Source organism: Caenorhabditis elegans, chromosome X (genome assembly GCF_000002985.6).
Source record: "Caenorhabditis elegans chromosome X".
In the NCBI taxonomy this organism is placed as follows: Eukaryota; Metazoa; Nematoda; class Chromadorea; order Rhabditida; family Rhabditidae; genus Caenorhabditis; species Caenorhabditis elegans.
Genome location: NC_003284.9, coordinates 12314795 through 12341761, shown reverse-complemented (window position 1 = coordinate 12341761; position 26967 = coordinate 12314795). Strand labels below are relative to the sequence as shown.

Genomic DNA, 26967 nt, shown 5'->3' with positions numbered 1-26967 from the left:
TTCACTTTAGAAAACAAAAGCCAAGATGCAATGAAACTTTTTTCCCCAAACTGCCACTTTATTTGAGTTTTAATTTTATCCTATCCAACGAGTCTTGCCAGTGGTTTTTTCACATGATGAAATCGTTGTTGGTCATTTGAAAATAACATCAATTACTGCATCACTCTCTCCCCAGATCCAAGGCCCCACTCGGGTTTGCTCAGAAAGACGCTCAGTATTGGGCGGGGAACATGGGAACAACGACTTTGGTACTATTTCTGTTTTGCCTCTTCGCGTTCCGCCCCTTCAAACCTTCCTATAAAAAGGATGAGCACACAACTGGGAGTTTAATGTAGCTTTTGTGATTGTGCTTGTTTCAAACACAAACGTTTAAAAAATATGCTGAAATTTACCGCTATTTCCTTTGTACTCTTGAATGCCGCTGAAAGCGTTGACCATCAAAAACCAGTAAGTAACAACTCCCAGAACTCACCCTACCAAACTTCTTATTTTCTAGATTCGTGCGCTCGATTCACAACCTCTTCTGAAGTTTACCCGAACACCGAATGATTCCAACGTCACATTTGGTGAAAAGTTTGTGCTCTCTTGTGGAGCGAACGGTGCTCCCCTACCATCAATTTACTGGGAGCTCAATGGAATGAGAATTCAAGGAGAGGAGACTTCAAACGTGTACGAGAACATTTTGAACGATGGAAAACAAGTCTCAAATGCAGCAATGGTGTCCAGCCATTACAGAATCCCATGTGCCACGGCCCGCAACTCTGGGGCTTATAAGTGTATCATAGATAATGGGCTTACCAAGTTAGAGCATGTTGCAAAAGTATTTGTTGGTAAGTTACAGAGCATAGAGATTAAAAAATCTTATTTTAAAATGTTTAGGTGGAAACAAAACCAATTGTGCTTTGAACGATAATGGTGCCCCATTTATTTCAATGACTGTCGACTTTCGTTTGGAAATATCTAACAACGCAGTTGCCCTATCATGCCGTTCCGAGACAGCTACAGAGTGGTCATGGCACAAAGGAGAACAACTTTTGACCAATGATGGAGAGCGTTACCAGATGTTCCCCAGTGGTGATTTGATTATTCGCAACATTTCCTGGTCAGACATGGGCGAATACAACTGTACCGCACGCAACCATTTTGGAGAGACAACAGCTATCACATTCCTCTACCCAACTCTAGCTAAATAATTCTTTATTTAAGAAATATTTTCCCAGCTTAGTGTTGTCTTTACTTCAAAAGTACTCGTTTTTAAAGTTTTCATGCATTGCCAAATTTTTTAAAAAATAACTTATAATTAACTCCTCTTTGCTTTGGTATTCAATTTTTAAAAAATTTCTTTGGTTGAGAATATGATGGAATAAAAAATGAATCTACCTGTTTGTAACATGTTAAAATAAGCTCCAAAAAAAACGAACGCTTGAAAAGTAATAGTAGGTCTTGAAGAAAATAAAGAACTGAAAAAAAATAGTAGCCAAATTCATTATGTGCATTTTTAAAAATCTCTCAATCAGTGATTTGCTGAGACTGCAAATGTAGATGGAGACACGGAGTGAACTTTATCGTTTTTCAGTCGCAACCAAACCATTAGTCTCTTTCTGTACGGAGTCACAAAATACATTGTTAAAAGAGGATCAATGACAGTTGTTAGGTGGGGCAAGACAAAAATGAAAAACTGGGCAAAAGTATATTCCGTTTCTGAAAATGTTGCACAGTGAAAAAAGTAGTAATGGGGAGTAAACGTTACTTGTGATCAGACTGATAGTTGAGCAAATGAAAATGGGAACGTAAACCAGCGTATGACCAAAAATTTGCAATGTGAGTCCCTGAATTAACAGGATTTTATTTCTATGTTTAATTGCGATAAGCCACCTGAAGGAAAACCCGGTTTTGGAAGTATAACGCATCGGAGGAAGCAGTGAGAAGTTTGAGTATTTTTCTGAAAATTTATTTGTAATTTAACATCAAAACATTTGCACAGTTTTATAACAATGTTACTTTCTCACTTATTTGAATGTTGTGGTATGTAAAGCTTCCGAAATTATTTTCAATGAATTTTTTGATTTTTAGCTTTATAGTTAGAAAAAAACATACCTCTTTCCTACTATTAGTACGGTCTATTAGACTCGCACTTTCTTTTACATTTTTTCGATCACACCAAAAATTACTATTGCACCCCCTATTAGTCTTGCATTCACATTTTTTGCTGCAAAACTGTCTCACTAATTACAATATTTCATCAATGATTTTTTACATGTTTTGCAACAATGGTTAACAAAATTACAAAAAAAAAGTTAAAATTGATGTTACAATCAACAAAAATTTTGGTAAAACATTAGTAAAGTTTGTTTACTTTCCTTAATGGAACCTAGTGGCTTTACCCGAAACAAATTTCAAAAAGATTAGTATTGCACTCTCTATTGGTATTGCGCTTGCAAAAGCCTCTGAAAAATAGTGTTTCAGCGATACTAATAGAAGAAATATGGGAATTAATGTAAAACAGTTAAACAATTTTTTTGAGAAAGTACAAGTTACATCAATTTCACAGCACAAACTCGCAAATGCTTACCTTCGTAATAATAAACATGTAATTGGAACGATAACTACTAAGCCATTTATAATAATACCATTTACACGACTGGGTAAAACCGAATAATCCACTATACCAATTACTGAATATTCATCAAGTTCAAGATTTATCCGATAGTATTTTTCTCGGATTTCCAGGGGTAATGCTTGGATAATAACCAGCAAAATTCCACATCCCTAGAACAGATATGGTATGAGTAAACAATATTAACAAAATTGTTATTTTTAAACTTTTTTTTCTATTTTCAACAACTTCACTCACCGCTGAAATTAATACAATTGACGAAATAAACAAAATTACAAAACAATTTTTTTTCTTTGAAGGACGCACATGTCTCGCTGCTTGATACTTCATAAAAGTTGTTAAGAAAACTGTTAACCCACTTACCAAAGAGCTTGTCTGAAAGTCTTTTTAATTTGTGATAGTTTCCCGAAGGAACGATACCTGAAGAATATGAAACATGGAGTAACACATAAACGCTTCAAAATGACGACAGGGCCCGTAGCTCCATAACTCAATGGGGACCAGGTGATTGACCAATTGTATTTGTGTGAAAAATACCATTGATGATTGTAACAATTGGAAACAACAATTTGTTAAAAGAATGGCTTTCAGAGTTGACAAGTTTTTTGGTGAATGACGAATAATAGTATAGATAAGTATAATTTGAAAACATAAACTTAGTACAAAAACAGTAGGATTGAGAACTGACAAAATCTTACGGAACATATTTGAAGGAACTAATAATTACAACAAAGTATGAGAAATCAATATCAGATGACGATAATGCATTGAGAACAAAAAGTTAACTTGCAAACCTCAAGGGATGATTACTCACTGATAATCTTGCGTATTCACGAGAGCGACTGATCAAGAGACATTTCAAATTTTGCACTATTATAATCATTAAGAAACCGCATCAAAATTAATCATAATCATAATAATAATAATAATAACAATTCAAATTGTATTAAACATTATATTAAGCACCCGCTGCCCAAAAATAGCCATTGGTAGTCGTCCACGCTATCGGCAAAAAGGCTCGCTGTATCGACCTCTTGTCACACCTCTAAGTCAAACAGGTGCTGACAAAAATGTGGCCGCGTGGCCTAATGGATAAGGCACCAGACTTCGAATCTGGGGATTGCAGGTTCGAGTCCTGCCGTGGTCGAAATCTTTTGTTTTTTATTTTTTGTTTGTAATGACACACGTTTCAGTAATTTCGATTTGTGTAAATATTAAAAAAAAAGAAGAAAAGGTAGGGGTTTTTCAACGCGTTTACTTTATTAAAAATCAAATTCACAATATGCGATAGGAAACCAAATTGATAAAATATCTGCAAACACCATAACCCTAATACGTATGTTAAACGGTTTTTATTGAGTTATTTTGCAAATATAAACTGGACATTAAAGATTATATCATCACAGAAGCCACTATGACCATAGGCACCGTTTTCGTCATTCCGAGCCAGGTCCTAATTTGTTTTCGATAGGGAGTAACGGAGTATAAGATGATATACGGATCAAACAATGTAGGTAGCATCACTAGCACTGGAAGTATATGTTGCTCAAAAGGCAGGTCTGTTTCTGAAAATAGTCCGAATTGATGTTTGTCCTGTCAGTGTAACTCACTTGTCCGCGATACAACAAAGTAGCATGCAAAAATAGGGCAGATACATACAAGAGGGAGAAACGATTGAAGAGTTAGTCCCTGCAACAAAAATGCTTATTTTCGCTCAGAAAAAAAATAGTGTCGTTAATGGGGAGAAAATTCCAATTGTATGCGTGCTGATATTTTCGTTTATTATTAAATTTGAATTTTAGAAAACTGGATAAGCTGGAAAATTTTCAGCTTCAACAAGCGTGTCTGAAATAAGCCAAATTTGAATTACCCCGCAAATTACATCAAGCAGGAGTTTAAAGTCTGATTCGTTTGTGTTAGTTTTAAGCACATTTCCAACATTTTTCGCAACAAATTAGAAAATATGGTTTACGCAACAAAAAAAAACACCATAGAAAAACAAGACTATGCGAGCAAATTCAAAACTTAAAGATTTTTGCATAGTTTTTACTGAAAACAGTATACTCAATAAACCGTGTTCGAAACGTGTTCGTACATTAATAAAACTTCGACGTTGAAATTTTTGGCCAACTGATGCTGAATCAGAAGTTGAGTTAATGCATCGAATAATTTTTCTGAACATGATATTTTTATTACAATTTTTTGAAAAACGTACTTTCGTATAAAGAATCCAGCAGGCGGGAGCAAAAATACAGATCCAAAAATTATGACAGTGAGAAGAAAACTGGAAATTCTTCCGGAAATGACATAACCAATAACTGAGTGATCAGTAATGATAGCATTCAGTTCATTAAATTTTTTCTGAGCTTCGTTTGGTGAGAAAAACACTATCATGAGATCAATTTGTGCAACCTTAATTAATACATATAAAAACGACTTAATCAATTCAGTTCTTACCATAGTTATGAAAATCGGTAAAAGTAACATCAGAATTATTACAACTTTGCGATAATTTTGTTTATTGACATTTTTCACGGCTTCATATTTCAAGTAAATAGTTATAAAAACTAAGAAATAAGTCATCAAAGTAGAAATCTGGAATTGAATCATATTTTGAACATTATTAGTGATAGAGGGAGATAATAACTTTTGGCCTCTTATGTTTACTGTTAGAAACCCAGGCTACTCATCATTAAACGATGTATGTATCTACATATGGAAATTTTAAAACTAGTCGGATATTTAATAATACCTGCGACAAAACATAAAACAAATATGATGTAATAGCGCTAAAATGTCTGATAGGTCCATAACACCAAATTTCCATTGGACTCAAGTTCGAAACTTGTCGAAGTTGTAGAAGACATAAAGTTGCTACTGATATTATTTGACAAATCAAATTGCAGAGTAGAAATTTTTTCCAAAGTTTCAAATGCTTTGTAGAGAAACGAAGTATTACAAAAATGCCGAAAATTTGGGTTGGAAGTACCAAAATAAAAAATGTTATGTAGAAAAACGAGAGAATTTCGCCGTACATCAGTGAATTGATACTTCGTTCTGAATAGCGGAATCAAGTTTTTGAAAGCTGTGCTTTAGAAGTAATACTAGTTTTTCAAATCAGAAAAGTGATAATAACTTGTTAACTATTGTTTTGTGGCTAGACATGATTCACGGAAAAAACATAATCAATGAGTAAAAAAAACATAATCAATGTTCAAAAACATAATCAATGAGCATTTTCATGGAATACGCATTTATGGTTTTATCGAACTCTACATTTTGCGAACAATTATTTTTCTCTTTGAAAATGCCAATTTATGATTATATATTTTTTGAAAAATGACGCGGATATTTCGCATTCGTAAAAATGTTTGATTCTAACTTGAAACGCCTGGATAATTTGCATTCAAACAAAATATACGTGTAGAAATTGAACATTTAGATTTTTTTTGGAATGTAAATTTACCGGAAAACTGTTGAGATGTAAATGCATGTATGAAGAAATTCAACACTAACATTATATCATTATAACTAAAAATCTAACTAAAACCTGTAGTAACGTTTAGTATGCCATATTTCGTATTCAATTTGTATTTAAAAATCACGAATTATTAAGTTCGGCAACGACTTCGTCAAAAAATCAGCACAAACCAAAAAGATATTGACCAGAAAAAAGTGTATTACAAATGATGGGATGTTGGTGAAAAAAAAAGCAAGAGGCCGACGTAAACTAGGAAGAAAAATGATACAATTTATTCAACATTAAGATTTTAATTTATGTATTTTAATTTTGATTGAACAGTTTTTAAATTATATGTACAATTTATTTTGAAAAAAAAAACGCAATTAAAAATTTAAAGATTCATAATAGAAGATATGACAATCATAGGTCCTGTCTTTGCTTTTCCCAACCACATCCCGATTTGTTTTCGGTACGGAGCCACCGAGTATAACGTGATGTACGGGTCGAAAAACGTGGGGAGTAGCACTAGCACAGAAATACAATACTGCTCGAAAAGCAATTCTGATTCTGTAAAAGATAAATTTTATTATGTAAAGTTCTATAATAACTTACTAGTTCCAATCACTATCACATAGCACACAAAAATTGGGCACAGGCTCACAAGAGGAAGGCAAGCTTGGAGTGTTAAACCCTGTTAAAAAAGTTATAGTAAAGAAGAAGTAACTGTTCTAGGTATTTTTAACGGATTGATCCAAAATGTGATCAAATTAACAAAATTCGTATTGAGACTTCTCAAATCATTTTTAAAAATTTTTATGGTGGTTCAACGTTTCGAAAAAAAATTGCCTAATATTTTACCTAAAATCTCCAATACAAATTTAGCAAGATGACTTTTTTTGAACTGTTTTATTGCATATTTTGGTTGTTTATGTACCTCAATCAGCAAAATAACGATGGATACACTACCGAAAAATGCGATAGAAGATGATAACTCAAAAAAAAAATCAATTGCGAGCCGCTGGCCAAAATTGAAGATTTAAGCTAAAATAAGGTCATTTTTTAATTTTATTGAATTGCAATAAAATCTTTTAAAGCAATTTTCAAGAAGTTTCATCACAAAATTCGTTAATTTCAGCACATTGTTTTGTACAAAATATCCTTAACCAGTCTTCCTCCTTTAATAGGTTTGCTTGAGCTTACATTTATAAATGTTTTCCGTTGATGTTTTTTGAGTTGTGAAGTAGTATCCCTACCGGAGTTGATGTGGAAAATGATTTTTCTTGAATAATAAAAAGATTGAAGCTAAAATCGAAAAAAAGTTATCATTTAAACCTCCGTGTATACAATCCCATCGGTGGAAGCAGGAAAACCGATCCGAAAACAATGCTGATTATCAAATAACTTGGAACAGTTTGCAAAGTTATATAACCAATAACTGAATGGTCAGTCACGTTGGAATTGATTACCTCGAAAAGATATCTAACTTCTGGCAACAATGAATGTGTAACGACACTGTATATTTCAGCTCCCTGAAAGTACAATGACGCAACTAACTTTGATTAATAATTAATACCACTAATACAAAAACTGGCACCAATAAAAGTATAATAACTATGCATTTGTTGGATTGCTTGTTTGTTACGTTTTTTGCAGCTTCATATTTCAGATAGATTGTGAGGAGCACTAAAATGTTGCTAACAACAGAGGTGCTCTAAAATTATTTTGATATGTTTACCAACAATTGATATTGCATACCTGGGATACGAAATACAAGCAATAAGATATAATCGCCTCAAAATGCCTTAACGGCCCATAACACCAGATTTCCATGGGTTTCAAGTGCGAGACTTGACGAAGTTGTAACAAACATAACAATACTACTGAAATCGTTTGGAAAATGCAGTTGCAAAATAAAACATTTCTCAGAGTTTGCATATACTTCGGAGAATATTTGACTACGACGACAAAAAGAAATATTTGGGTTGGAAAAACTAATGCTAAGAATATTGGATAAAATATAGATAAAATTATATTATACATGTTAGCCCAAGAATAATGTCAAAGAGATTAAATATAAAAAAAAATAATTTTTTAACACAAAATTTTGTGGAAGTGATAACTATTCGTAAAATCAGAAGTTGGTTAATTACTTGTTTTTATGCGATTCTCTTATAGAGACAGAACAAAATGAGCAAACATCGTAACTCAGTGGGGATTTAACAATTATTAGTCAAAGATCTACTATCTCCCGAGAATTTTTTTTTCATTATTGTTAGTCTGACCAGTATAATTTGATAGTTATGCGATTAATGAACAACATTTTAAAGTTCATGTAGTGTAATTTCGTGTGATTGAAAATTTTATTCAAACAATGAAAAATCATAATCTTGATACAGACACTACAAGCATCATTGATCCCATATTCTCTTTTCCCAGCCATATTCTGACTTGTTTTCTATAATGAGACACTGTGTAAAATGTTATATAAGGTTCGAAAAATGTAGGAAGCAACAACACAACGCTTACAAAATATTGTTCAAGTAGTATTTCTGTCTCTGAAAATGGTTTCGCATTTATATTTGAAACTGTGATAAGAACGTTACTTGTAATGAGGGCCACAAAAGAGCATATGAATATAGGGCAAACGCAAAAGAGTGGGAGAAAAGCTTGAAGCGTCAAACCCTATAAAATTATTTTTATTAAATTCAAACTATTTTTTATTCAAACATTTATAAGCGCTCTATTTTGTTGCCGCATTGTTGTCGACGACAAATCCAACTTTGAATTGATGAACAAGATGATATTTCTAGAATTCAAAAATCTTGTCAGTCATCTAAATTTTCCTACCTTCTCAAACAAAACATAATCAAAGGAAATATCACGAAAAATCCACAAATGGTGCAAAACACAATTTGAGCAGGAATGTTGTCCAAAGCAATGTATCCTATGACAGTATGATCGCCGAGGTTGGAGTTGATAGCACTGAACTTCTCTTGATATTCAATGGGTAAGTGATATTCTATCGTTAAATATGCTTCAGCTGACTGAAACATACATTTTTAAAGTTGAATTCAATAAACATTCAGATAAGTTACCATGGTTATGAAAAGAGGGGACAATGATAAAATAATAACGGAAAACTTTGCTGATCTTTCTCTGTGTATACTTCTTACAGCTTCGTATTTGACATACATTGTGATAAAGATCAGAATGCTGCTCATCAAAACAGTCCCCTGAAAGTCATATTCAAAGGTCTAAAATCTTATTCAAATCTTTAAAAAAATATGAATCATGTGACATACCTCACACAATACGTACATAGTGTATGCAACAATTGCATCTAAATATCTTAAGGGACCATAACACCATAATTCCACAGGATTCAAATTGGAAACCTGGCGCGCTTGCAACAAGACTAACGTTATCATGGAAAAAATTTGACAGCTACAGTTACAAAGGAAAATCCTTTTCAAAGTTTTCAAATGTTTTGGAGAATGAAAAATTATTACATAGAGCAAAAGTAGTTGTGTTGGAAATACAATTAAGAAAAAAATAATATAGAAATATGATAGAAAAATATGTAACATTGTTTTAGAAATTCAATTGAGAGATTCGTAGAATATCTGAAAAGTATTTCTTCAAAATCGTTGACAAATTTCCGTATTTGCTGCAAATAATTAGGTAAAGCGTATCATTATAATGAAGCTTATCACACACAGCTTAATTTTTTTCCGTCTAGCCACACGAAATTGCGGAATTGCGGAAAATTGCATGTTATGAAAGTTTGCACTCACAGTTAAGAAAACTATTACGTGGCTTCTTACAAAATTTTTACTCCCCTGATTTTATGATTATCAAATTTTAAATAGATATAAAACTTTGATGGGGATTCACAAGGATTTAAATTTTTGTAAAGAAATCACAAAAAAACTCGTTTTTAATTTTTTTTTTTGGAAGAGGGTTGTTGTTTCTCGCTCTTAATCGTGTCTAGTTTTTCATAAAGAATGTACTTATCAAATCATTGTATCTGAAAAAGGAAAGCTTTCAGAGTGAATTTGCTTTTTGCTAGCAGGCTAGCATTTTGAACATTTAAAAATAGACGAGTTTGCTACCAATACGGGTTCCAGTGGCGTTCATCCCAAGAAGAAAGCCACGAAGCAATTCTCCGTAACTTTACAAGCCTGGTGCTTGAACTTCACGAACTTTCAGTACCAAATTTTCAAATCGCGAATTGCAAATCTACGAAGATCAGAGAATATGAAGCGCGAATAGGGTGAGAAAATGATAAACCCCAAATTCAACTCTACCTACTGTATGTATTCTGTATGTATCCAACTGTATGAATTCAATTAACCAAGATAATGTAAAAATTGAAACACGAAAATTGGCAGAATAGAGTTCAAATAGACGCAAATTAATTCATATGCAACAGGCAGACAAGGAACAAAATGAAATTTTTCCCAGCACGTGTAATTAAATTTGCAATAAGAATTATAAATAGAGTAAAGCACGGGATATTATATTAAAAATGTGATTTATTATATGAGTCAGTGGAGTAATAGTTGGTTTGTAGCCAGAACCGCTCTGTGTTTTAACCCAGATAATTCCTATATCAAAATATTTCACAAAACTGCTTACTGGGTGTTGTTAAGAACGAGTTTTAAATTGTTTGTGAAAATCGCAATTTTGTGAAATAATTGTTAAACTTTAAGGAGGAGAAACGATTTTAGATATTCCGAACTTTGTAGACCCAACACAAAAAAGTGGAAAGTTTTAAACAGTTAAGCATTTTTGTGAATGTTCTAGAAGGCATCGTTTTATGCTTTGAATATTTTCAAGATTAATTCAAGCGTATTATTTAACATTGAATATCGAATACAATCCTATAAAGTGATTTGCTATAAATTTTAGTAATTCCGTTTTCAATAGCAGTAATCATTATTGCTCATTAAAACGTTTGAAAGGAACTGATACATTTCAAAGTTTCTATATTAAATGTTTATATAATACAAGAAATTTGAAGGTTGGAGGCTCAATATCAAAAAGTAGAAACAATCGCTGAAACTGAAATAAGCTTCATTTTTAAAAAGTGTGGAAAGCACATTTGTAGGATATCATTCACCAATTGAAAATTGGTTATATGATGATCATTCATTCAAAAGCCAATTCTTGCAGCTGGATCCACAATCAAAATAGACTGGCGCCTTTTTGTCTTTATCCACTTTTCAATTTGCTTTCGGTAAGGAGCCACGGAGTAAAGTATAATGTACGGATCAAATAACATTGGTAACATAACCAATACTGAGAAGAAATATTGTTCAAAAGGAACTTCCGTCTCTGAAAATTTGTTAATAATGACACATGGATGCATACATTTTTACTCACTTGTTTCGGCTAGCACAAGAAAACTTCCAAAAACCGGAATGTAGCAAATTAATGGGAGGAACACTTGGAGTGTGACACCCTAAAACTGCCGATATGCTTGAGTTGGTGTAAATGAACTTACGTTAATAAAACCTTTTATTAAAGCTTTCTTGGTGATGGAGAACTTATTTGAGTTTATGTTGCGCAGCGTTTTCCTGTTGAGAGCAATTAAAATTTAAAACGTTCTATGGAAAATATCTTACTTCCTCAATAATAATCCCACAGCTGGCAGTATTAAAATTGTTCCAGTTATCACAAATGTAATTATAATGCTGGGTAGAGTTTTCAAACGAATGTAACCAATAACTGCATGATCAGAGATATCAAAATTAATTTTTTCAAGATGGTCCTGATTTTCAGATGGTATCCCTTCCGTTAGGATGAGACTAGTTTGTGCACCCTAAATTTTTTTTTGTAAAGCAATAGTTTTTCAGAGGGCTTTGCAAGCGCAATACTTATAGAGAGTGTAATACAAATTTTTGGGAGCTTTTTCAAATTGAAATTACTAGTTGTCCTTTACGAAAAAATACAAGTTTTAGCCATTTTTGATCAAAATTGACAATTATTGTAACATTTTCGTAATTTGTGAACAATTGTTGCAAAACACGCCCTAAATCATTATTGGAATATGAAAATTAGTGATTTTATAATATAGCAAAAAATGAATCCGAGACAGATAGGGGTGAAATATTGATTTTTTGAGGGTGTGTAAGGTGCGGTAGAAATAATGATTGCAAGTCTAATAGAGTTGCTATACTAATCTTGCCAAATTTCTATTGATGACTAACTAATTTTGTTCAAAAATTTAGTGATTACCAGTGCTATAAAAATTGGTGATAAAATGAAAAATGTAACGCCATAATTGCAGGTTTTTCTTGTGTTGATTTTTGTTGCAAGGTATTTCAAATAAATTGTTAAAAATATTAATACATTACTAATTACAACGGCAGTCTGAAATGAATAGGTTTAAGACAAATCGGTCTAGACAAGTGTTAACCTGCGTGAGAAAATAAGTAGAATAAGCAATTAACGCAGTGAAGTGTCTCAATGGCCCATAGCACCAAATTTCCATAGGGGTTAAATTGGAAACCTGACGGATTTGAATAAGGCAATTTGTAGTGACTGCAACTATTTGAGAAATGCAAGTAACTAATAAAATATATTTGAATGTTTGAAAACAGTCAGGTGAATATCGTAATATAATGAAAATTAGCAATATTAGACTTGGAATAACGAGTATGAAAAACATTGGGTAGAAAACCGATAAGACAGTTCTGTACATTATTGAATAACTACCCACGGCGAGAAAATTAGCTAGGAAGCCAATTTTCTCCCAGTGGGTGGTTGTTTTATAGCCATTTCAGTTTTCTGTTATTGTTATTGATAGAACTTACTAGACTAATCACCCATAATAGTCTGATCTGGTTCTAGAAATTCCGGGAAAACAAAAGGTAAATTTGTTTTGATTCGTCATATTCAAGTTATGTTCAATTTCACTTGAGTAGGTCAAGCTATAAGTTGATTGTTGTTATTTGCAAATCAAACACTAAAACAAAGGTAAGATCAAAAACAAATATTGAAAAAGGTTCCCACTTTAATCTATTATTTACGGTTTAAACATGTCTGCAAAATTTCGAAGTATAATGTTCTAAATTTTTTGTTGTTTTGTCTCTTTTTGAAACACATAACAAAAGAGACCATCACTAACTAAGTCTTTTTTACTTTGAAACTTTAATTAACATCGCAACAAAAAGTTTGATATAATTGTTTCGATAGTTCGTTATGGAAATATATGGAAATTCGATCAAACACAAATAAAAATCAAACCAGGATGTTTTGAAAACAGCACATTTACTTTTAATTGTATGTACATTAAGAAAATGAATTTTTATTTAATAGTTGCAATTTACATTTATTAACGTAACAGACTTTGGAGACACCTTATTCATGCGCAGCCAAATTTTTACACGATTTCTATATGGTGTAATAAAATACAAAGTGATATAAGGATCGAATAATGCAGGAAATGCTGGGATCAAGAACATGAAATATTGCTGGAAGAGGATTTCTTCATCTGAAAAATGGATAGGGCGTAAATCAAATTCTAAAAAAATAATTACTATTACGTGTGACTATGCAGTAGAAATAAATGGATGATATAGGGCAGTAGAAGCACAATGGAAGAAATGTTTGAAGTATTACACCCTAAAAAAGTACTAAAGATATAATTTATATAAATTCATTTTTCAAAAAAACAAAAATTTTCAAACCAACCTTCACAAACATCTTATTCTGTGAATTTTTGGTCTGAGACACTCTATCACTTGTTTTCTGAATATGCTCCAGTAATTTCCTGCAACATAAAATAATTTAATCGTAACCTGAAAAAAAAAACACAAACCTTCGAGAGCTTAACCCAATAATTGGCAACATAACTACAGACGATGACATTATGCATACATTAACTTGACTTGCAAGAACTTTAAAATTCAAAGTTCCTACTACCGAATGATCTTTGACGTCGACATTAATAAGTTTGTAGCGTTCACGTATTTCATTAGGAAGAGATTGCGTGATTATAAGAATTATTTCCAGTGTCTGAAAAATGATGCTACCTAATTTTCCTAATTTAGAAAAGCTTTGGAGTATGCGACAAACATATTTTCGGCAAACGGCAAAATCGGCAACGCGCCGATTTTTTCATTATCGGCATATTGGCAAATTGTATTTTAATTTTGCAGTTGTTGCTAGAGATTTTCAAACTTGAAGTTTTTACCTGCTAAAACAAAGATGACTTATATTTTTCCAAGATTTACGGCAATTCTCAGTAAATTAATTTTTGATAAAATGACTATTTCAGTGATTTGTCAAAAATTTAATCTTTTGGAAAGTTACGCAAACCACCCACGGCATTCAGCACCTGTTTCGATGAGTTCAGAACCAAAGACTATTTACGTCCAATTTTTTACTGTTTTTTAAGGCATTGACAACAACTAAACTAATAGTACAATCGTGCGAAATCATTTTAATTTGTGTTGCTAATATCTTACCACAGAAGTGACTAATGGTAAAAGGATACATGTAATTATCAAATATCGCTTCCAACTTGTGAGCTTTACATTTCTAGCTGCTTCGTACTTTAGGAACAACGTCATTACTACTGAAATGCCACTGGCAACCGTTGATGTCTGCAATTTTTAACGCTGTTTTTGAAATAGAGAATCTTCCACATACTTGTACAACATGATACAATGAATAACCAACAAATGCTTCGAAATGTCGGCCATATCCATAACTCCATACTTCCATGGGAACTAAGTTAGAAACTTGACGAAACTGCATCAAGTAGCAAGCAGATACGTGGATTACTTGAAAAACGCAAGTGTTCACTAGTATATACCGCAGTGTTTGTAACTGTTTTGGAGTGTAGTTCAAAATGAAATAAATCACAAATAATTGACTAATCAGTGACGTGATAAGAAAAAATGGATAGAACACTTCTAGAAATTGCCGATAATCTTCACTAGAGGGCATGACTGTGCATTGAAAAACTGAAAGCAGATTTATAATCAAATAGACCAAAGTAAATATAAGTTATGATACAGAGGCGATGGAAAAATGACTGGGTAATGGTTGGCTGAAATTTTCAAACGACTAATTGCATACTAAGTACCAACTTCCTTCATGACGTTTACATGTTATACATAGAAAAGAATTCAAAAAATAATTTTTTCATACGCAATTTTCAAAGTAAAAGATAACTACGTCTTTCTAATGAACCATACAATTCCACGTTATGCGACTCAAAATTGGACAATGATAATCTTTGAACTATACTTGCCATTAAGATCAAAGTTTAACTAGCATCAAATAAACACACTAAAGCGTGGAGTGGCACAAATGGGGATTTTATCAAAATACACTTATAATAGGCCAACATGATCAAATGCAATATCAAAACAATATAAAAACAATACCGTTTTTAGAAAACTTTAATAAAAAATTGAGTGAGTCTACCTGTGTTACTATCAACTAAATCATGGCTACCAATTAAACTATTTTATCATTTTAGTCATTAAAATTTCTCGATGGAAAAAATGTTTAAATAGCAAATACGTGCCTGTCATGAGTCTCAAGAAATGGCAGGCCTGATACTACTACAATTTTGTGAACAAGGAATACAACATAGATTTCTGTCAGAAGTCAATTCTACAATGAAAAACTTGACTGTTTTAAATTTTTATTTTGGGTGAACATTGTGTTATGACAGACCAATTAAATGTAAAACATGATTAAAATGTAAGTCATAACAATATCCCATTTTCTTTAAAAACAATATATCTTTTGTTCCTTGTTGTTAGTGAGAAGCTTAAAAATAAATCTATCTGAGACCTTTTTCGGAAATACTTTATTACTTTTACTGACAAAGAAAAATGTTAACGCTGGTTAGTATATAGAATAAAATAATAAAGTAAGTAATTAGTACAAAAATCTAATACTCCCTTTTTTATATTAGTTGTCTCTGACATAATTTTCAGTAACAATCTTTATTTTCAAACATTCTACAAATAAACTCTATAAGCACTTAATTTTCATATTTATTTGCTCATATTAGAAACAGGGCTTTTAAGATAGGACAATCTATTTTGTCATAACAAAAATGGAACAGAAATATCTGTCTAAAACTGACAATTTTCATTATTATTTCCGCATTGAATCAATTCTATGCGTAAATAGAGTTTCATAAATTGTGTTGCTAAGGGCAAGCAACATCTATAATTAGAAAACTTTTTTCGCAGACATGTTGCTCTCAGAAGAGCAAGGATTACTTGACAAGCGATGTGACTGGTAGCACTTTTGATTCTTTCTCAATTCTCATCCAAATTTTTAGTCGTCTTCTATAAGGCGTCACAAAATACAAAGTCAGCATTGGATCAAAAAAAGCTGGCAAGCAAGGGACCACTGTCATAAAATATTGTTGAAATAGTATTTCTGTATCTGAAACCGAACATTTTGAAGTTTTCATGGAATGATTTAATTACGAGTTAAAATGCAATAGAAGTAGAGACCAAATACTGGCACATAAAATATGAGCGGAAGAAATGCTTGAATTGTAAGTCCCTGAAAAATTTTAGGTGATTTTCAATGCCATCATTCCTCTATTAATCTTGCAATTTTGGAACTTTTAAGATAACTACGTGGACACAAAAAGTGTAAGCACACAAATAACGAAACTGTTAAGAAAAAATATTTAACTGTCATTTCTGGGCGCACCTACTTTCACAAAAACTTGAATTTGAGACTTTTTCCATTTCGAATGTTGATAAAACTGTGAATTGATACGTCGTAAAATTTTCCTGAAAGAGCCTATTTTCGATTGAAAATACTGAACTACTCACTCTCGAAAAAAGAAGCTAATGAACGGAGAGGCTACTACAGATCCAGAAATTAACAGAAAATTTATTAGACTTGGTACTGTTTTCAGGCTAAGCGCTCCAACGATTGAGTACTCTTCGGCGTTTGCATTGAGAAACTTGTACTGTTCTCTGATTTCATTTGGCAACGACTGATTTATCACCATTATCACTTCCATAACCTGAAAATATTAATCGTTTTTTGTTTTCAATAGAACTTCTGATTCAAACCATTGATGCTATTATTGGCATGTGAAAGAGTAAAATAATACCAGTAACTCGACTTTTTGAAAATTCAATTTGTCGAACCAATTCATATTTGAAAACGAATGTTATTAAAATAGACATGCCACTCATAAATGCGGAAGTCTGAGTAAAGATTAATTGGATGAAACTAAATTATTGAGTTCAACAAGATCTATTGGTCAAAAATTCAAACTCTTAAGATTATACGGTAAAACAAAAAAAAGAGGTATTGTTCATAATTGCACACAATTCGTCTTCGAATTTTCTTCCAGAAGATACCTAGTATTTCTCCAACAAATAAATCATGACATTGAGAACTTTTGGTTTTCATTTTGAATTTTTTACATTGTAATCTAGGTAACTGATAATATTGACAATTTTTTTAATACACTAGTTTAAGTTATGTTTTTTTGTTTTAAAAATACAAAAACATATATATATATTTCAATAGCAGTTAACTTACTCAAAATGTATTCAAAAGATTTTATTTTCCAAACATTTCAAAATTTTAATGCTTAAGATGTATAATATGTTTTTCCAAACTCACACTCAGAAAACTCACTTGTAAAACTTGATACATTGTATAACCCAGCCACGCTTCCAAATATCTTAACAGTCCGTAACTTCTCAGTTCAATAGGAATAGCAGTTGTAATCATTCGAAACTGAGATGAACAAGAAACAACGACTAGGATAATTTGGAAAAGACTTGTGTTTAACAAGAATACTTTTAACATTTTTAGATGTGTTGGGGAGTGGTAAAAAATTAAATAAATTAACATCAACTGTGTTATTGTTGAAAAAATGAAGAAAATAGGGTAGAAGATATAAAGCACATCCCGATAAATATCCGCTCCCATTCTGAAAATTATATATGATTTGAAACGCTGCATATAAATTGTTCACGAGGTTAAGTTGATATTCAGTTTGATTGAATTTCAGTAAATAAGATCAGAAAATGGAAACGTTGCTTTTAGCGGGTTACAAAATGAAAACAGGGCGTTTCGTAGCAGATGTTTTTGAAGAAATATGTTTTTTTGTCCAATTCTGAAAAGTGGCATTTCCAATAATGACGTGAAATCTTAGAATAATATTTGAACATTTAATCAGGAATTTCAACCAACTACGACAACCTGAGCAACAAAAAGATGGAAATTAAAAAATAAGTAGAAACCCGGTTTTCGTCCGCTGGAAAGCGCGGAACATTATCATTTCAAACGATTAATATTCAAAATAAATTATCAGGCACTTAATTTTTTTTTTTTCAATTTTGCAGAACCAATTTCGAGAATTTAGATTTATGAACATTTTGTGGTTAAATTGTTGCGCGAAACGTGCCTAAATTGTGTCTGAATGCTTTTTCAATTTGTTGTTGTGAATAGCCTTAAGTAGGTTCAGTGTTCAGTGGAAATTTATCAAATATCAAAGATTTTAGATGTTAGGCAATTAATATCAAAAGTCAACATAGATCACTATATATAATAGAATTCAGCTCATCCCTTTTTCTGTATTATGCCCAATAATATATTCATTATTGTTTTTATTTTGTCCACACATTTATGACAAGTTTGACTAACTATTGACAAATACTATCCAAATTTAATTACTGACTATGATTGTTTATTAAAACTTTACCATGAATTGGCAATTCAAAACATGTTTTAAAACGAAAAAAAAAAGAAAATATTGAAGGATCAAAAGGAAAACAAAAAAACAATGTGAAACAACGAGATTCAGGTAGACATTAAAACTTCAGAAATTTGACAAGAAGTAGGCGGTGGAATAGCTAAAGATTAAAAAAGACTATGTCAAAATATCCACTAACAGTTTTGACTTTGCAACTTTTTATGGTACTTGGCAGCAACGTATTCCTCGTGAATCGATAATGACTTCTCATCGACATCATCAAGAAGATCAAAAAGAGCACAGCACAGTGCATCCATTTCTTTGTTTACTCCCTTCTTGCAATTTTCATAGATTGTCTTGAGAACATTTACGCGTTCATCGTGTGGTGCAATGATCGAATTCAATGTGTCCAAGCGCATCTGTGAAACCGATGCCGCAATTGATCGGAGTGCTGAAAATTAAACAATATTAGTGATAATTAGACACTGCTCTAAACGAAATATAAATTTTGCTTGCATGTTGATAAACAGTTCCGCTTGCCATTAAACATCAGTTTCTCTAATAAAATTTATGTTCAAAATTTAGAAATGCTTACTCTCTGATTTCCACTTGAAGTATGCTTCAAACTTGTGGTGAACTTGAGATCTCGCCAATTTGCAGTAGTACAGTTCGTTTACGAAGTTGCTATTCTCAGGTTCTGGTTTTTCCGTCTTACTGAGAGACGATGAAGCGGAGCAATGAGAGCTCTCCGATGAGCATGACGACACTGACGATTCTTGTTTTCTTCTTGACATGATTCTCGTCTCACGACGAGCTGGAGATCTACTCTCCACATCGAGATTGTCTTTTTTGATGTGAGACTTGATAATCGTTAGGCCAGAAAATTGGCGGGACAAAGATCGGAGAATGGGGGTCTCGACTAGTTCCTTTGCTTCGTTCTCGTTTTCATAGAACACCTCGTCGTTTTCATTTTTAGCATTCTCCTGCTCGTCAAAATTTTCTTGAACATCTGCCTTTTCTTCTTCTTCTTCATTTTGGCTCTGTTTCAGAAAAGACTCCTTCCTGAACACAGGACCATCGCACACATCTTCTCCTTGCTCTTCTTTTTCGGTCTCATCAACAGTCTCATCGTCAGTTCCGCCACTTTCAAACTTCTGCACCAATCTGCTCACTTTTCGGAGGCTATTTAAAGTTTCATCATGAAAGGCTGACTTCTTTTTATCTTTGTTCGGGGTAAACATGATATCCTCCATCGCTTGCCTATAGATTCCAGCGTTGGAGTAGGAGAAGTCATTGCAACACGACATTGTTGTACTGAAATTTAAAAAAAATTATAGGTATTGTATAACCAGTTGAAAAATTGAGAACGTTAAAAAAATGTGGAACAAAAGAGTAAGATTGAAAAAAAAAAGTCCAAACAGTTGTTTTCGAGACGGAGAATAATTGAGAGTGTAAACAGAAGACCATTCGTTCAAATACAAAATGAAGAAAACGAGGAATTAGATATTTTTACACTTATTTATATCGATCGATATTGCTAACGCGACATTAGACTCTCATCCCACTCCTTTCCCGACTCTTCAACCCATAAATCGTCAGAGGAAAACAACATGTAGCAATGGGAACATTGACACCCTTCCAAGTTTGGCAGATAATCTTTGTTGACTGCAAAACTAATAACTAAAAACTGCAGCTTAACAGTGAAATCAGAAAAAATTGCACCATTTAATTTTGTTCTGTTGTTTCTACAGGCTTCTTCAAAAAAGTGACTGTCCACTATCTTCAGATTTAATTGAAAAAAAGCATAATTCAAATTTGGTTACTATATAACGCAACTTTGCTTCTGAGAAAAAAACAATAAAAAATGCATTAACTTGTAAGATTGAGAACACAAAAAAAAACGATTAGGCAACATTAAGAGCAAGAAAGAGGAGAACAATGGGCGAATAATCCAATATGTGGGAAACGGCATCTGTTGCAACTCATATCGTGACTGAATATCGGCTGACCTTCCCATCTCACCGCACAGTTGCGCTCATTACGCAACGAACGCTTGCACACAAAAAAGTATTCGATTGACTCGCCCAAACTGCGCACATCATTTACAACCACTTGCGTTGCGTGCACCGATACTGTCTGTCAACCACAATTTGTCTTTATTCTTGACAACGTTACGTTTTTACCCCACCTCTCGCTAATGTGTCCGTCTCATCAACATTTTATCTCCAATACGTTTCCTGTCATTTATCATTAATTCTGGTTTATTGTAGACATGAGTGAGGCGTCAAAATCGATTATGGATCTGCTGTCAGAAGTTGTCAAAATTACCGACATGACTATGGATAATGAAGCTGTCAATAAATTGTGAGTTAGATTTTTGCTTATGTGCTGCCATAAATCGAAGTTTTCAAAAAAAAAAATCAACAATCGTTATGTGATGGTTTGCGCTTGTTTTTTCTGATATTCCTATAATAAAAATTCTCAATATTGTTTCATGGGCGTGTTGATGATATAAGTATTCAAATCAAAATTATTAATAAGTTTCAAAATTTTGGTCAATGTTTATAGATGTTGATAACAAATGTTCATTCATACTTAAAATACTTTGATTAGTTTACGACTCAAGAAAAAATAATGACAAGATATGCTTTTAAGCAAAGTTTCGTAAAACATCAAATGTTTAATTTTTTTGATCAGCTTTTGTAGGCAATAGCCTGTCTCTAATTTCTTTATTTGAACAGTACCGCTCCTTAAAACATTGCTCTAGTTCAACTATCATCACAAACTTCTTGAAAACTATTTTTTGGAAAAACTTTCTTAAGCAAACTCTCCGCTGGAGTGCTTATGTTTTTCTTTCAACTTCAGTATTTATCATAATATTGTTTTGGTAACTATACATTTATGGAGAAGTTGCGATAAGATGAAAACCAACACTAGAGATTACTATCAAGATACAAAAAAGAAAAGAGGATATTCACTTCCTCCTGAAAATAAAAAATAAAAAATTGTCAAAAGTATTTATGAATTTTTCAGAAAACCACAAATCAAGATCAATCCATTCTACCGAGCCGTACAAGATGTTCTAGTTGAGCAGAAGTCCAAAATCGACCTATCGACAAAGATGATGAAGGATCTTGAAGCACAAGAGAATGATGAACGGCTGGATACCATGCTCAAAGCAGAAGGAGTTGCTGGACCCGATGATAGTTTGTTGCGTATTCAGGAAGCTGCTGGAACTGACCAATACGAGTATCGTCAACAACTTTTGAAAGTGAGACGAGAGCTTGAAAATGAGACAAAAGCGTTTGACAAGGTAAGATCGTCTCATATATCACCAACCAATATACAAATTTCAGCACTGCAAAAAGTGGTGTGAGTACGTTGAAGATGTTCTCCAGCAACAAGGAGAATTCCGTCCAATCACCCAACAGGTAAGCCATAAATCTACCGGTGAAAAGATTAAACCAATTTTTCAGTCAACCGAAAAGTTTATGAACAAGATGTCCGGTAAATTTAACAAGGTCTGTTTTGTACTAAAACAGACTGCCTGCGAAGAAGTTATCCAACTGAAAAAGCGTTATCTGGATGCTCGTCGAAAGAGAAGAAATTTCTCGAAAACTTCCACCGAGATTCTCAACGAGTACTTCCTAGCAAACATCAATCATCCATACCCGTCGGAAGAGGTCAAACAGGCCTTAGCTATGCAATGTAACATTAGTGTTGCTCAGGTAAAATTGAAAATACAAAATTACATACTAAAAAATATGCATAAAAAACTTTTGAAGAATATTACGATTTGCATGAAGATAATATTGATAAGGCCTAAATTAAAAGCTCGCTAAAATGCGCCATCATCACCATTTGCGTCAGCTGTCTCCTATTAATATTTGCGCGGGAGTTTTGAATAGGAAATGTTGAAACGGTGTTCAGAATTAACGAATGCTTTAGTAGTTTCTAGAAAATGGGAAGTAAGGTTTTCTAAAAGAAACGCAAAACTAGTTCATTATTCTTTGGAATATAATTGTGGTTACATAAAATAATCGCTGTTCTATAGACACGAACCTAAAAATTATGCAACTTTTTTAAAAACTATTTTTGTCACTGTCAATATTGTCAGTGTTTCTTAACACTCTATCACTCTATTTGAAAAAATTTAGTCCCAGATATCTGCATACAATCTTACAGTAGTTTACAGTTTATTTTCAGGTATCAAACTGGTTTGGAAATAAGCGAATTCGCTACAAGAAAACAATGGCTAAGAATGAGGATGAAAGAAGAGAAAACAGAAAACCAGAAGATCGCCCTCCGCCTGGAGCTCCTGGAGCTCCGTATAGTCTGGTACCCAACGCGTTTGCAGGAATGATGAACCCATATCAGATGATGTTACCTGGTCATCAATTTCCCATCGGTGTTGCCCCTTTCAATTTTTCCATGTACAATCCTGAGATGGTAAGTTTTCATTTCAAATACTGTGAACTTGCAAAAATAGAGCAATATATGTAGTTTGTTTCAAAACCCGGATTTTTGTTAAACTTGAAAAAAAACTCGTTCTTGGATACATCAAATTCTGGAAACGATGTACTCCAAGTTGCGAGCAGCTGGAAAAGTTGAGAAACTAGGTTTTTTCTTACTGCCAGATTTTGAAATCATGCATATTCCGAAAAAAACAGTTTTCTCATTTTCAGATGGCCCAATATCAACAGTCTCTACAAAACCCAAATCAAACTCGATGACAAACTTTAATAATGCTGGTACTGAGTACTCATTCATACATTTGCCATGATGTTATAAAGTAATAAATTCATTGAAATACATCCTGTGTTCCATAAGATGTATTACTTTTTTAAGAAATTTATTTGATACTGACCAATGTTTTTGGCTGCAAAATGCAACATCACAATTTTTAGACAAGGGCTTACAATATAAATGAGGTAACAAGAACAACATAACTATTCACAGAACAGGAGATTTTCCTGAAGCGTTTTTAAAAATGTTGAGAAAGTGGTGATATTGAAAAAAAAGTTGAAATTAATTAAGTTTTTAAGAACTCAGGCCAGTTATATCCATAACAAGTAGTAGTATGAAATTTTGGTGGAACTGCGAAAATAACATGCTGAAATTGGAAACTAATGTAAAATTATATTATCTAGCGGTTAGAAACAAAATGGTGAAATGAAAATCTATGACAACCATGAAGTGGAGAGGTATTGAAAATGATCCGAAGTATAGGGAATTGATTTGGTCTGATATGATCCTATTTAAACATTTCCACATTTTGCTGAATACTTTGATATTTTGATTACTGCCTACGTGGTCCATTGGGCACAAGAACTCCGGGAGGAACATCAACTGTTCGCTCGGTCCAAAAACGATCTTCGGAATATTCGATCATCGCGTAACTGAACGCTGGTGGGTACAAATGGGCTTTTGGATGCTTCTCTGGGCAGTTTCGGGTGAGCTCAAGAACTTCTTCTATTATGGGAGGTTCGGTTTTGTAGTCCCGTGGAACATTTCTGACGAAAGTTCGGTCATCATTGTTTAATACTCTTGATTTTTTAACCAACAAAAATCGATTATCAAATTCAGTTAGAGTCCCTCCATCTTCATAGAAATGATTTCTCCTAGCGATATTTCTGGCGTAATTGACAAACTGTGCATCACGAGACATTGTTGCTTCATCTTCTCCAAGACCTAAGGTACTCGACAAAATCACTTCTCCAAATAAAATATCTATTGGCTTGTTCTTGTTTATGATGTAGATTTGGTATTGGTAATCAACGTGACGAACAGTCTGGACTGCAATGATTTTTTGCAGGCTTCCTTTATACATCACAAAACGGTCAGTGTCACTTCCTTTAACATGTAGTACGGTGTAAGGCATACCCGTCACGTCTATCACATTTCCATTATCATTTTCTACTGTTTCCGTTTGAGGTTTGTCCATTTTTTTATGCTGCTCAACTTCAATTGGATTTCCATCAGTTATTTTCTTCTTCTCCAGACTATCCAAAACCGCTTGAACCTCCTCATCGCATTCACCATCTGCAATTATTGAAAAAATCTGATTGGCTTCTGAACCTTAAAACGCTATTCTTTTGCTCAGTGCACCAAAACCCCTAATCTTATGACTGTAGTAAAACTCTAAATATTTCGAACTTTCTGGGAGGTGGAAAGTCTTAATAAACTCGATTAAAAAAAAAATATTTGATCTACTCTCTTGTTTCTTATTTATTCAAACTTACCACTATCTACATCTTCCTCTTCGCTTGTTTCGGAATCATCCAATGATTCATCGCTGCTACACTCATCATCCTCCACTTTCTGCTGAGCTCTCAAGAATCGCGGCTAAAAACTTATCCATTTTTCACAGAACAAACTTTTCAATAACCTACACTTTTCCGAATAACTCTGCTGGACTCTCCAATTTTGGCACTGGCGTAGTTCTTTGCCATAGGACTGTGGAAATACTCATAGTTTGATGAACCATTTTGAACGTCCTTCTGGTACTCCATCATTTTTTGTGGAAAGTTGAATTTAAATGGCTCATGCTTTGAACGCTTTGAAGGATTATTTGAGGCTATTGGAACACTGTTTTCAATCGGTCCAAAATGTAGACCGGACGGAGAATCGGTAGGTTTGATCAAATGATCTTTTGACGCGCGTCGTTTGTAGATACTTGGCGGAAATGGCTTCTTGAAAGCCTCATCTTCTTTCTGGTCCGTTTTAATGTTTAGATTTTTGAGATCTTCTAGTGGAATCTGAAAATTTGAATAGGTTAAAAATGATATATCTGATCAAAAACAGTATACACCCCAAAAATTAGGGTATCTTATTAACTCCAATATTTCGACTAACAGTAATGAGAATTTAGGCTAATAGCCTTAAAAACTTTATAAAATCATAAGAACGTTTTTATTTGCCACAAAAATTCGTATAAATAACATATGAGTTTTTTTCAAAAATTTGACTAGACTTTTCGTAATTTGAAATAGATACCTATTATGTTTACAGACTTACATCGTTTATATCCATGTTTCCTACTACTTGCTGATCCTTCGCAGCCGACATAACGTGATTTCTAGAAGTGTTTTTGAAAAAAAGGCTGGCTGAAAAATTACAATTATGAAGTTTTTTTTTTGTTGGAAAATTGTTAACGACAAAAGAAACTCGCATGGTGAATTCCACAAATAGTCGGGTGACAAAGGGTTATGAGAGCTCAAGGTCAGCTTCATCTCAAGATGCTATCTTGAAATTTTTCTTATCAGTTATATTTTACTGAACGTGTTTCTCTTGTCACAAAGAGAACACAGAACATTCATAGAAAAAATATTTCACCAGAGATTTAGGGAGTAGTAATCGCATTAAATACACATTTTACTTTTGTCAGGAGTTTTATATATTTTGAGATAAGAGTTTTGAAGTTTGGTTTTCATATTTAAGTTTTATTCATTCAGGTAGAAAATTAATTGGAATAATGCCAAGGGAATTATATTTTGAAGAGCATAGTAATTTATTTTTTGAACGCGCGGTTTCTATTTGTTTCGCTAAATTCATTAGGTATCATTTTCAAGATTCGAAAAAAAAATCAAAGTTCAAAAAGAGCAAAGCCCTTTCAAGTTTCCGAAATATCAAAACGCATACTCAACGTGATCGAAAAAGTTTTCTGCTCACATAATTACTCGTTTTTCTCGCAGTCTAGTCGGACACACTCCTTAAAAATTTTTCGACCAAGGTAGTGAAAAAGGAACAAAAAAGATACGGTTATAGAATATGATGTCCATCTAAAAAAGGAAAGCAAAATATGCAAAAAAAAAACAGCACTGATGCAATAAGGTAAAGAAAATAAATGTAACTTAACAGACCTTGACTTCAAAAAAAAAACCATACGGCACACTTTGAGTGGAACATTTTTGACTTGAATGCAAAGTTATACCTTAATGACGCAGGAATGTCATTCACTAAAGAATTTTCAGGCTTGATACAATTGTGCTTCTGATTTAAAAGTCAGTTTGAACTTTTGAGAATTTTTTAAACGTACTTATAAAAAGTTCACACTATTTCTTAAGTTTTAAGCCAAAAGTAAGGAAAGTCTACTGTAGTTTCTACTTTTTTGTTTGCTTGAAACAATATCCACATAGAACATCCATCATTTCTAGTTCAGGTGGTCTGTTTTTTCTG

General features: G+C 32.9%; 11 protein-coding genes and 3 non-coding genes across 15 annotated transcripts; 5 read left to right on the top strand and 9 right to left on the bottom strand.

Moving 5' to 3' along the window:
• Positions 1–323: 323 nt before the first annotated feature.
• Positions 324–1385, top strand: zig-2 (Zwei Ig domain protein zig-2). The gene is made up of 3 exons (NM_077668.5): positions 324–447; positions 497–830; positions 880–1385. The coding sequence occupies exons 1-3, from the start codon at positions 379–381 to the stop codon at positions 1191–1193; spliced, it is 717 nt and encodes a 238-aa protein (NP_510069.1). The 5' UTR covers positions 324–378; the 3' UTR covers positions 1194–1385.
• A 128-nt stretch (positions 1386–1513) lies between these two features.
• srd-44 (Serpentine receptor class delta-44) lies at positions 1514–3322 on the bottom strand (the record flags this gene model as incomplete). Its single annotated transcript, NM_077667.1, has 6 exons — positions 1514–1701; positions 1751–1829; positions 1876–1942; positions 2573–2769; positions 2855–2992; positions 3038–3322. The coding sequence occupies 6 exons, from the start codon at positions 3320–3322 to the stop codon at positions 1514–1516; spliced, it is 954 nt and encodes a 317-aa protein (NP_510068.1).
• Positions 3323–3691: 369 nt separating this feature from the next.
• F17A2.t1 lies at positions 3692–3764 on the top strand. The gene has a single exon. It is a non-coding gene; the product is annotated as a tRNA-Arg (tRNA).
• A 245-nt stretch (positions 3765–4009) lies between these two features.
• srd-48 (Serpentine receptor class delta-48) lies at positions 4010–5654 on the bottom strand (the record flags this gene model as incomplete). The annotated part of the gene is made up of 6 exons (NM_077666.1): positions 4010–4182; positions 4228–4306; positions 4713–4791; positions 4833–5029; positions 5075–5212; positions 5370–5654. The coding sequence occupies 6 exons, from the start codon at positions 5652–5654 to the stop codon at positions 4010–4012; spliced, it is 951 nt and encodes a 316-aa protein (NP_510067.1).
• On the top strand, positions 5197–5217 carry 21ur-11655. Its single transcript, NR_072264.1, has one exon.
• An 817-nt stretch (positions 5655–6471) lies between the features above and the next one.
• Positions 6472–8120, bottom strand: srd-47 (Serpentine receptor class delta-47; the record flags this gene model as incomplete). Its single annotated transcript, NM_077665.1, has 6 exons — positions 6472–6647; positions 6693–6771; positions 7281–7359; positions 7413–7609; positions 7654–7791; positions 7836–8120. 6 exons carry the CDS (start codon positions 8118–8120, stop codon positions 6472–6474), a joined length of 954 nt encoding a protein of 317 aa, NP_510066.1.
• A 339-nt stretch (positions 8121–8459) lies between these two features.
• srd-46 (Serpentine receptor class delta-46) lies at positions 8460–9667 on the bottom strand (the record flags this gene model as incomplete). The annotated part of the gene is made up of 6 exons (NM_077664.1): positions 8460–8635; positions 8684–8762; positions 8808–8886; positions 8928–9124; positions 9176–9313; positions 9383–9667. 6 exons carry the CDS (start codon positions 9665–9667, stop codon positions 8460–8462), a joined length of 954 nt encoding a protein of 317 aa, NP_510065.1.
• Positions 9668–11235: 1568 nt separating this feature from the next.
• On the bottom strand, positions 11236–12786 carry srd-45 (Serpentine receptor class delta-45; the record flags this gene model as incomplete). The annotated part of the gene is made up of 6 exons (NM_077663.1): positions 11236–11417; positions 11466–11544; positions 11587–11659; positions 11708–11904; positions 12321–12455; positions 12502–12786. The coding sequence occupies 6 exons, from the start codon at positions 12784–12786 to the stop codon at positions 11236–11238; spliced, it is 951 nt and encodes a 316-aa protein (NP_510064.1).
• A 610-nt stretch (positions 12787–13396) lies between these two features.
• srd-41 (Serpentine receptor class delta-41) lies at positions 13397–15038 on the bottom strand (the record flags this gene model as incomplete). Its single annotated transcript, NM_077662.1, has 6 exons — positions 13397–13578; positions 13631–13709; positions 13779–13857; positions 13906–14102; positions 14555–14692; positions 14739–15038. 6 exons carry the CDS (start codon positions 15036–15038, stop codon positions 13397–13399), a joined length of 975 nt encoding a protein of 324 aa, NP_510063.1.
• Positions 15039–16093: 1055 nt separating this feature from the next.
• Positions 16094–18023, bottom strand: srd-40 (Serpentine receptor class delta-40; the record flags this gene model as incomplete). Its single annotated transcript, NM_077661.2, has 6 exons — positions 16094–16502; positions 16547–16625; positions 16783–16861; positions 16904–17100; positions 17150–17287; positions 17727–18023. 6 exons carry the CDS (start codon positions 18021–18023, stop codon positions 16330–16332), a joined length of 963 nt encoding a protein of 320 aa, NP_510062.1. The 3' UTR covers positions 16094–16329.
• F17A2.15 lies at positions 17222–17304 on the top strand. Its single transcript, NR_072263.1, has one exon. It is a non-coding gene; the product is annotated as an Unclassified non-coding RNA F17A2.15 (non-coding RNA).
• A 745-nt stretch (positions 18024–18768) lies between the features above and the next one.
• Positions 18769–20105, bottom strand: F17A2.13 (uncharacterized protein). The gene is made up of 2 exons (NM_077660.7): positions 19385–20105; positions 18769–19240 (listed from the first exon to the last, which is right to left on the bottom strand). Exons 1-2 carry the CDS (start codon positions 20094–20096, stop codon positions 18984–18986), a joined length of 969 nt encoding a protein of 322 aa, NP_510061.2. The 5' UTR covers positions 20097–20105; the 3' UTR covers positions 18769–18983.
• An 879-nt stretch (positions 20106–20984) lies between these two features.
• On the top strand, positions 20985–23636 carry ceh-40 (Homeobox protein ceh-40). Its single transcript, NM_077659.4, has 6 exons — positions 20985–21153; positions 21823–22102; positions 22146–22220; positions 22266–22517; positions 22996–23238; positions 23475–23636. The coding sequence occupies exons 1-6, from the start codon at positions 21062–21064 to the stop codon at positions 23520–23522; spliced, it is 990 nt and encodes a 329-aa protein (NP_510060.1). The 5' UTR covers positions 20985–21061; the 3' UTR covers positions 23523–23636.
• xtr-2 (MX region of TRA-2 Related) lies at positions 23578–26194 on the bottom strand (the record flags this gene model as incomplete). 2 transcript variants are annotated; one of them, NM_077658.4, is made up of 4 exons in its annotated part: positions 23578–24831; positions 25032–25134; positions 25182–25547; positions 25807–26194. In NM_077658.4, the coding sequence occupies 4 exons, from the start codon at positions 25960–25962 to the stop codon at positions 24089–24091; spliced, it is 1368 nt and encodes a 455-aa protein (NP_510059.2). The 2 variants fall into 2 exon arrangements, with proteins under 2 accessions (NP_510059.2, NP_001309688.1); NM_001322636.1 differs by having other exon boundaries at positions 24089–24831; positions 25807–25857.
• Between the last annotated feature and the right edge of the window lie 773 nt (positions 26195–26967).

What these genes read in the sequence shown, in the direction of transcription:
- F17A2.13 (NM_077660.7), bottom strand. Translation starts at nt 20,096, where the DNA reads ATGTCGTGTTGCAATGACTTCTCCTACTCCAACGCTGGAATCTATAGG. An exon ending in CTTCAAGTGGAAATCAGAGA is followed by an intron (nt 19,241 to 19,384) that starts GTAAGCATTTCT and finishes TTTAATTTTCAG; the next exon opens with CACTCCGATCAATTGCGGCA.
- ceh-40 (NM_077659.4), top strand. Translation starts at nt 21,062, where the DNA reads ATGAGTGAGGCGTCAAAATCGATTATGGATCTGCTGTCAGAAGTTGTC. An exon ending in AATGAAGCTGTCAATAAATT is followed by an intron (nt 21,154 to 21,822) that starts GTGAGTTAGATT and finishes TGAATTTTTCAG; the next exon opens with AAAACCACAAATCAAGATCA. An exon ending in TCCGTCCAATCACCCAACAG is followed by an intron (nt 22,221 to 22,265) that starts GTAAGCCATAAA and finishes CCAATTTTTCAG; the next exon opens with TCAACCGAAAAGTTTATGAA.
- zig-2 (NM_077668.5), top strand. Translation starts at nt 379, where the DNA reads ATGCTGAAATTTACCGCTATTTCCTTTGTACTCTTGAATGCCGCTGAA. An exon ending in GCGTTGACCATCAAAAACCA is followed by an intron (nt 448 to 496) that starts GTAAGTAACAAC and finishes CTTATTTTCTAG; the next exon opens with ATTCGTGCGCTCGATTCACA. An exon ending in TGTTGCAAAAGTATTTGTTG is followed by an intron (nt 831 to 879) that starts GTAAGTTACAGA and finishes TAAAATGTTTAG; the next exon opens with GTGGAAACAAAACCAATTGT.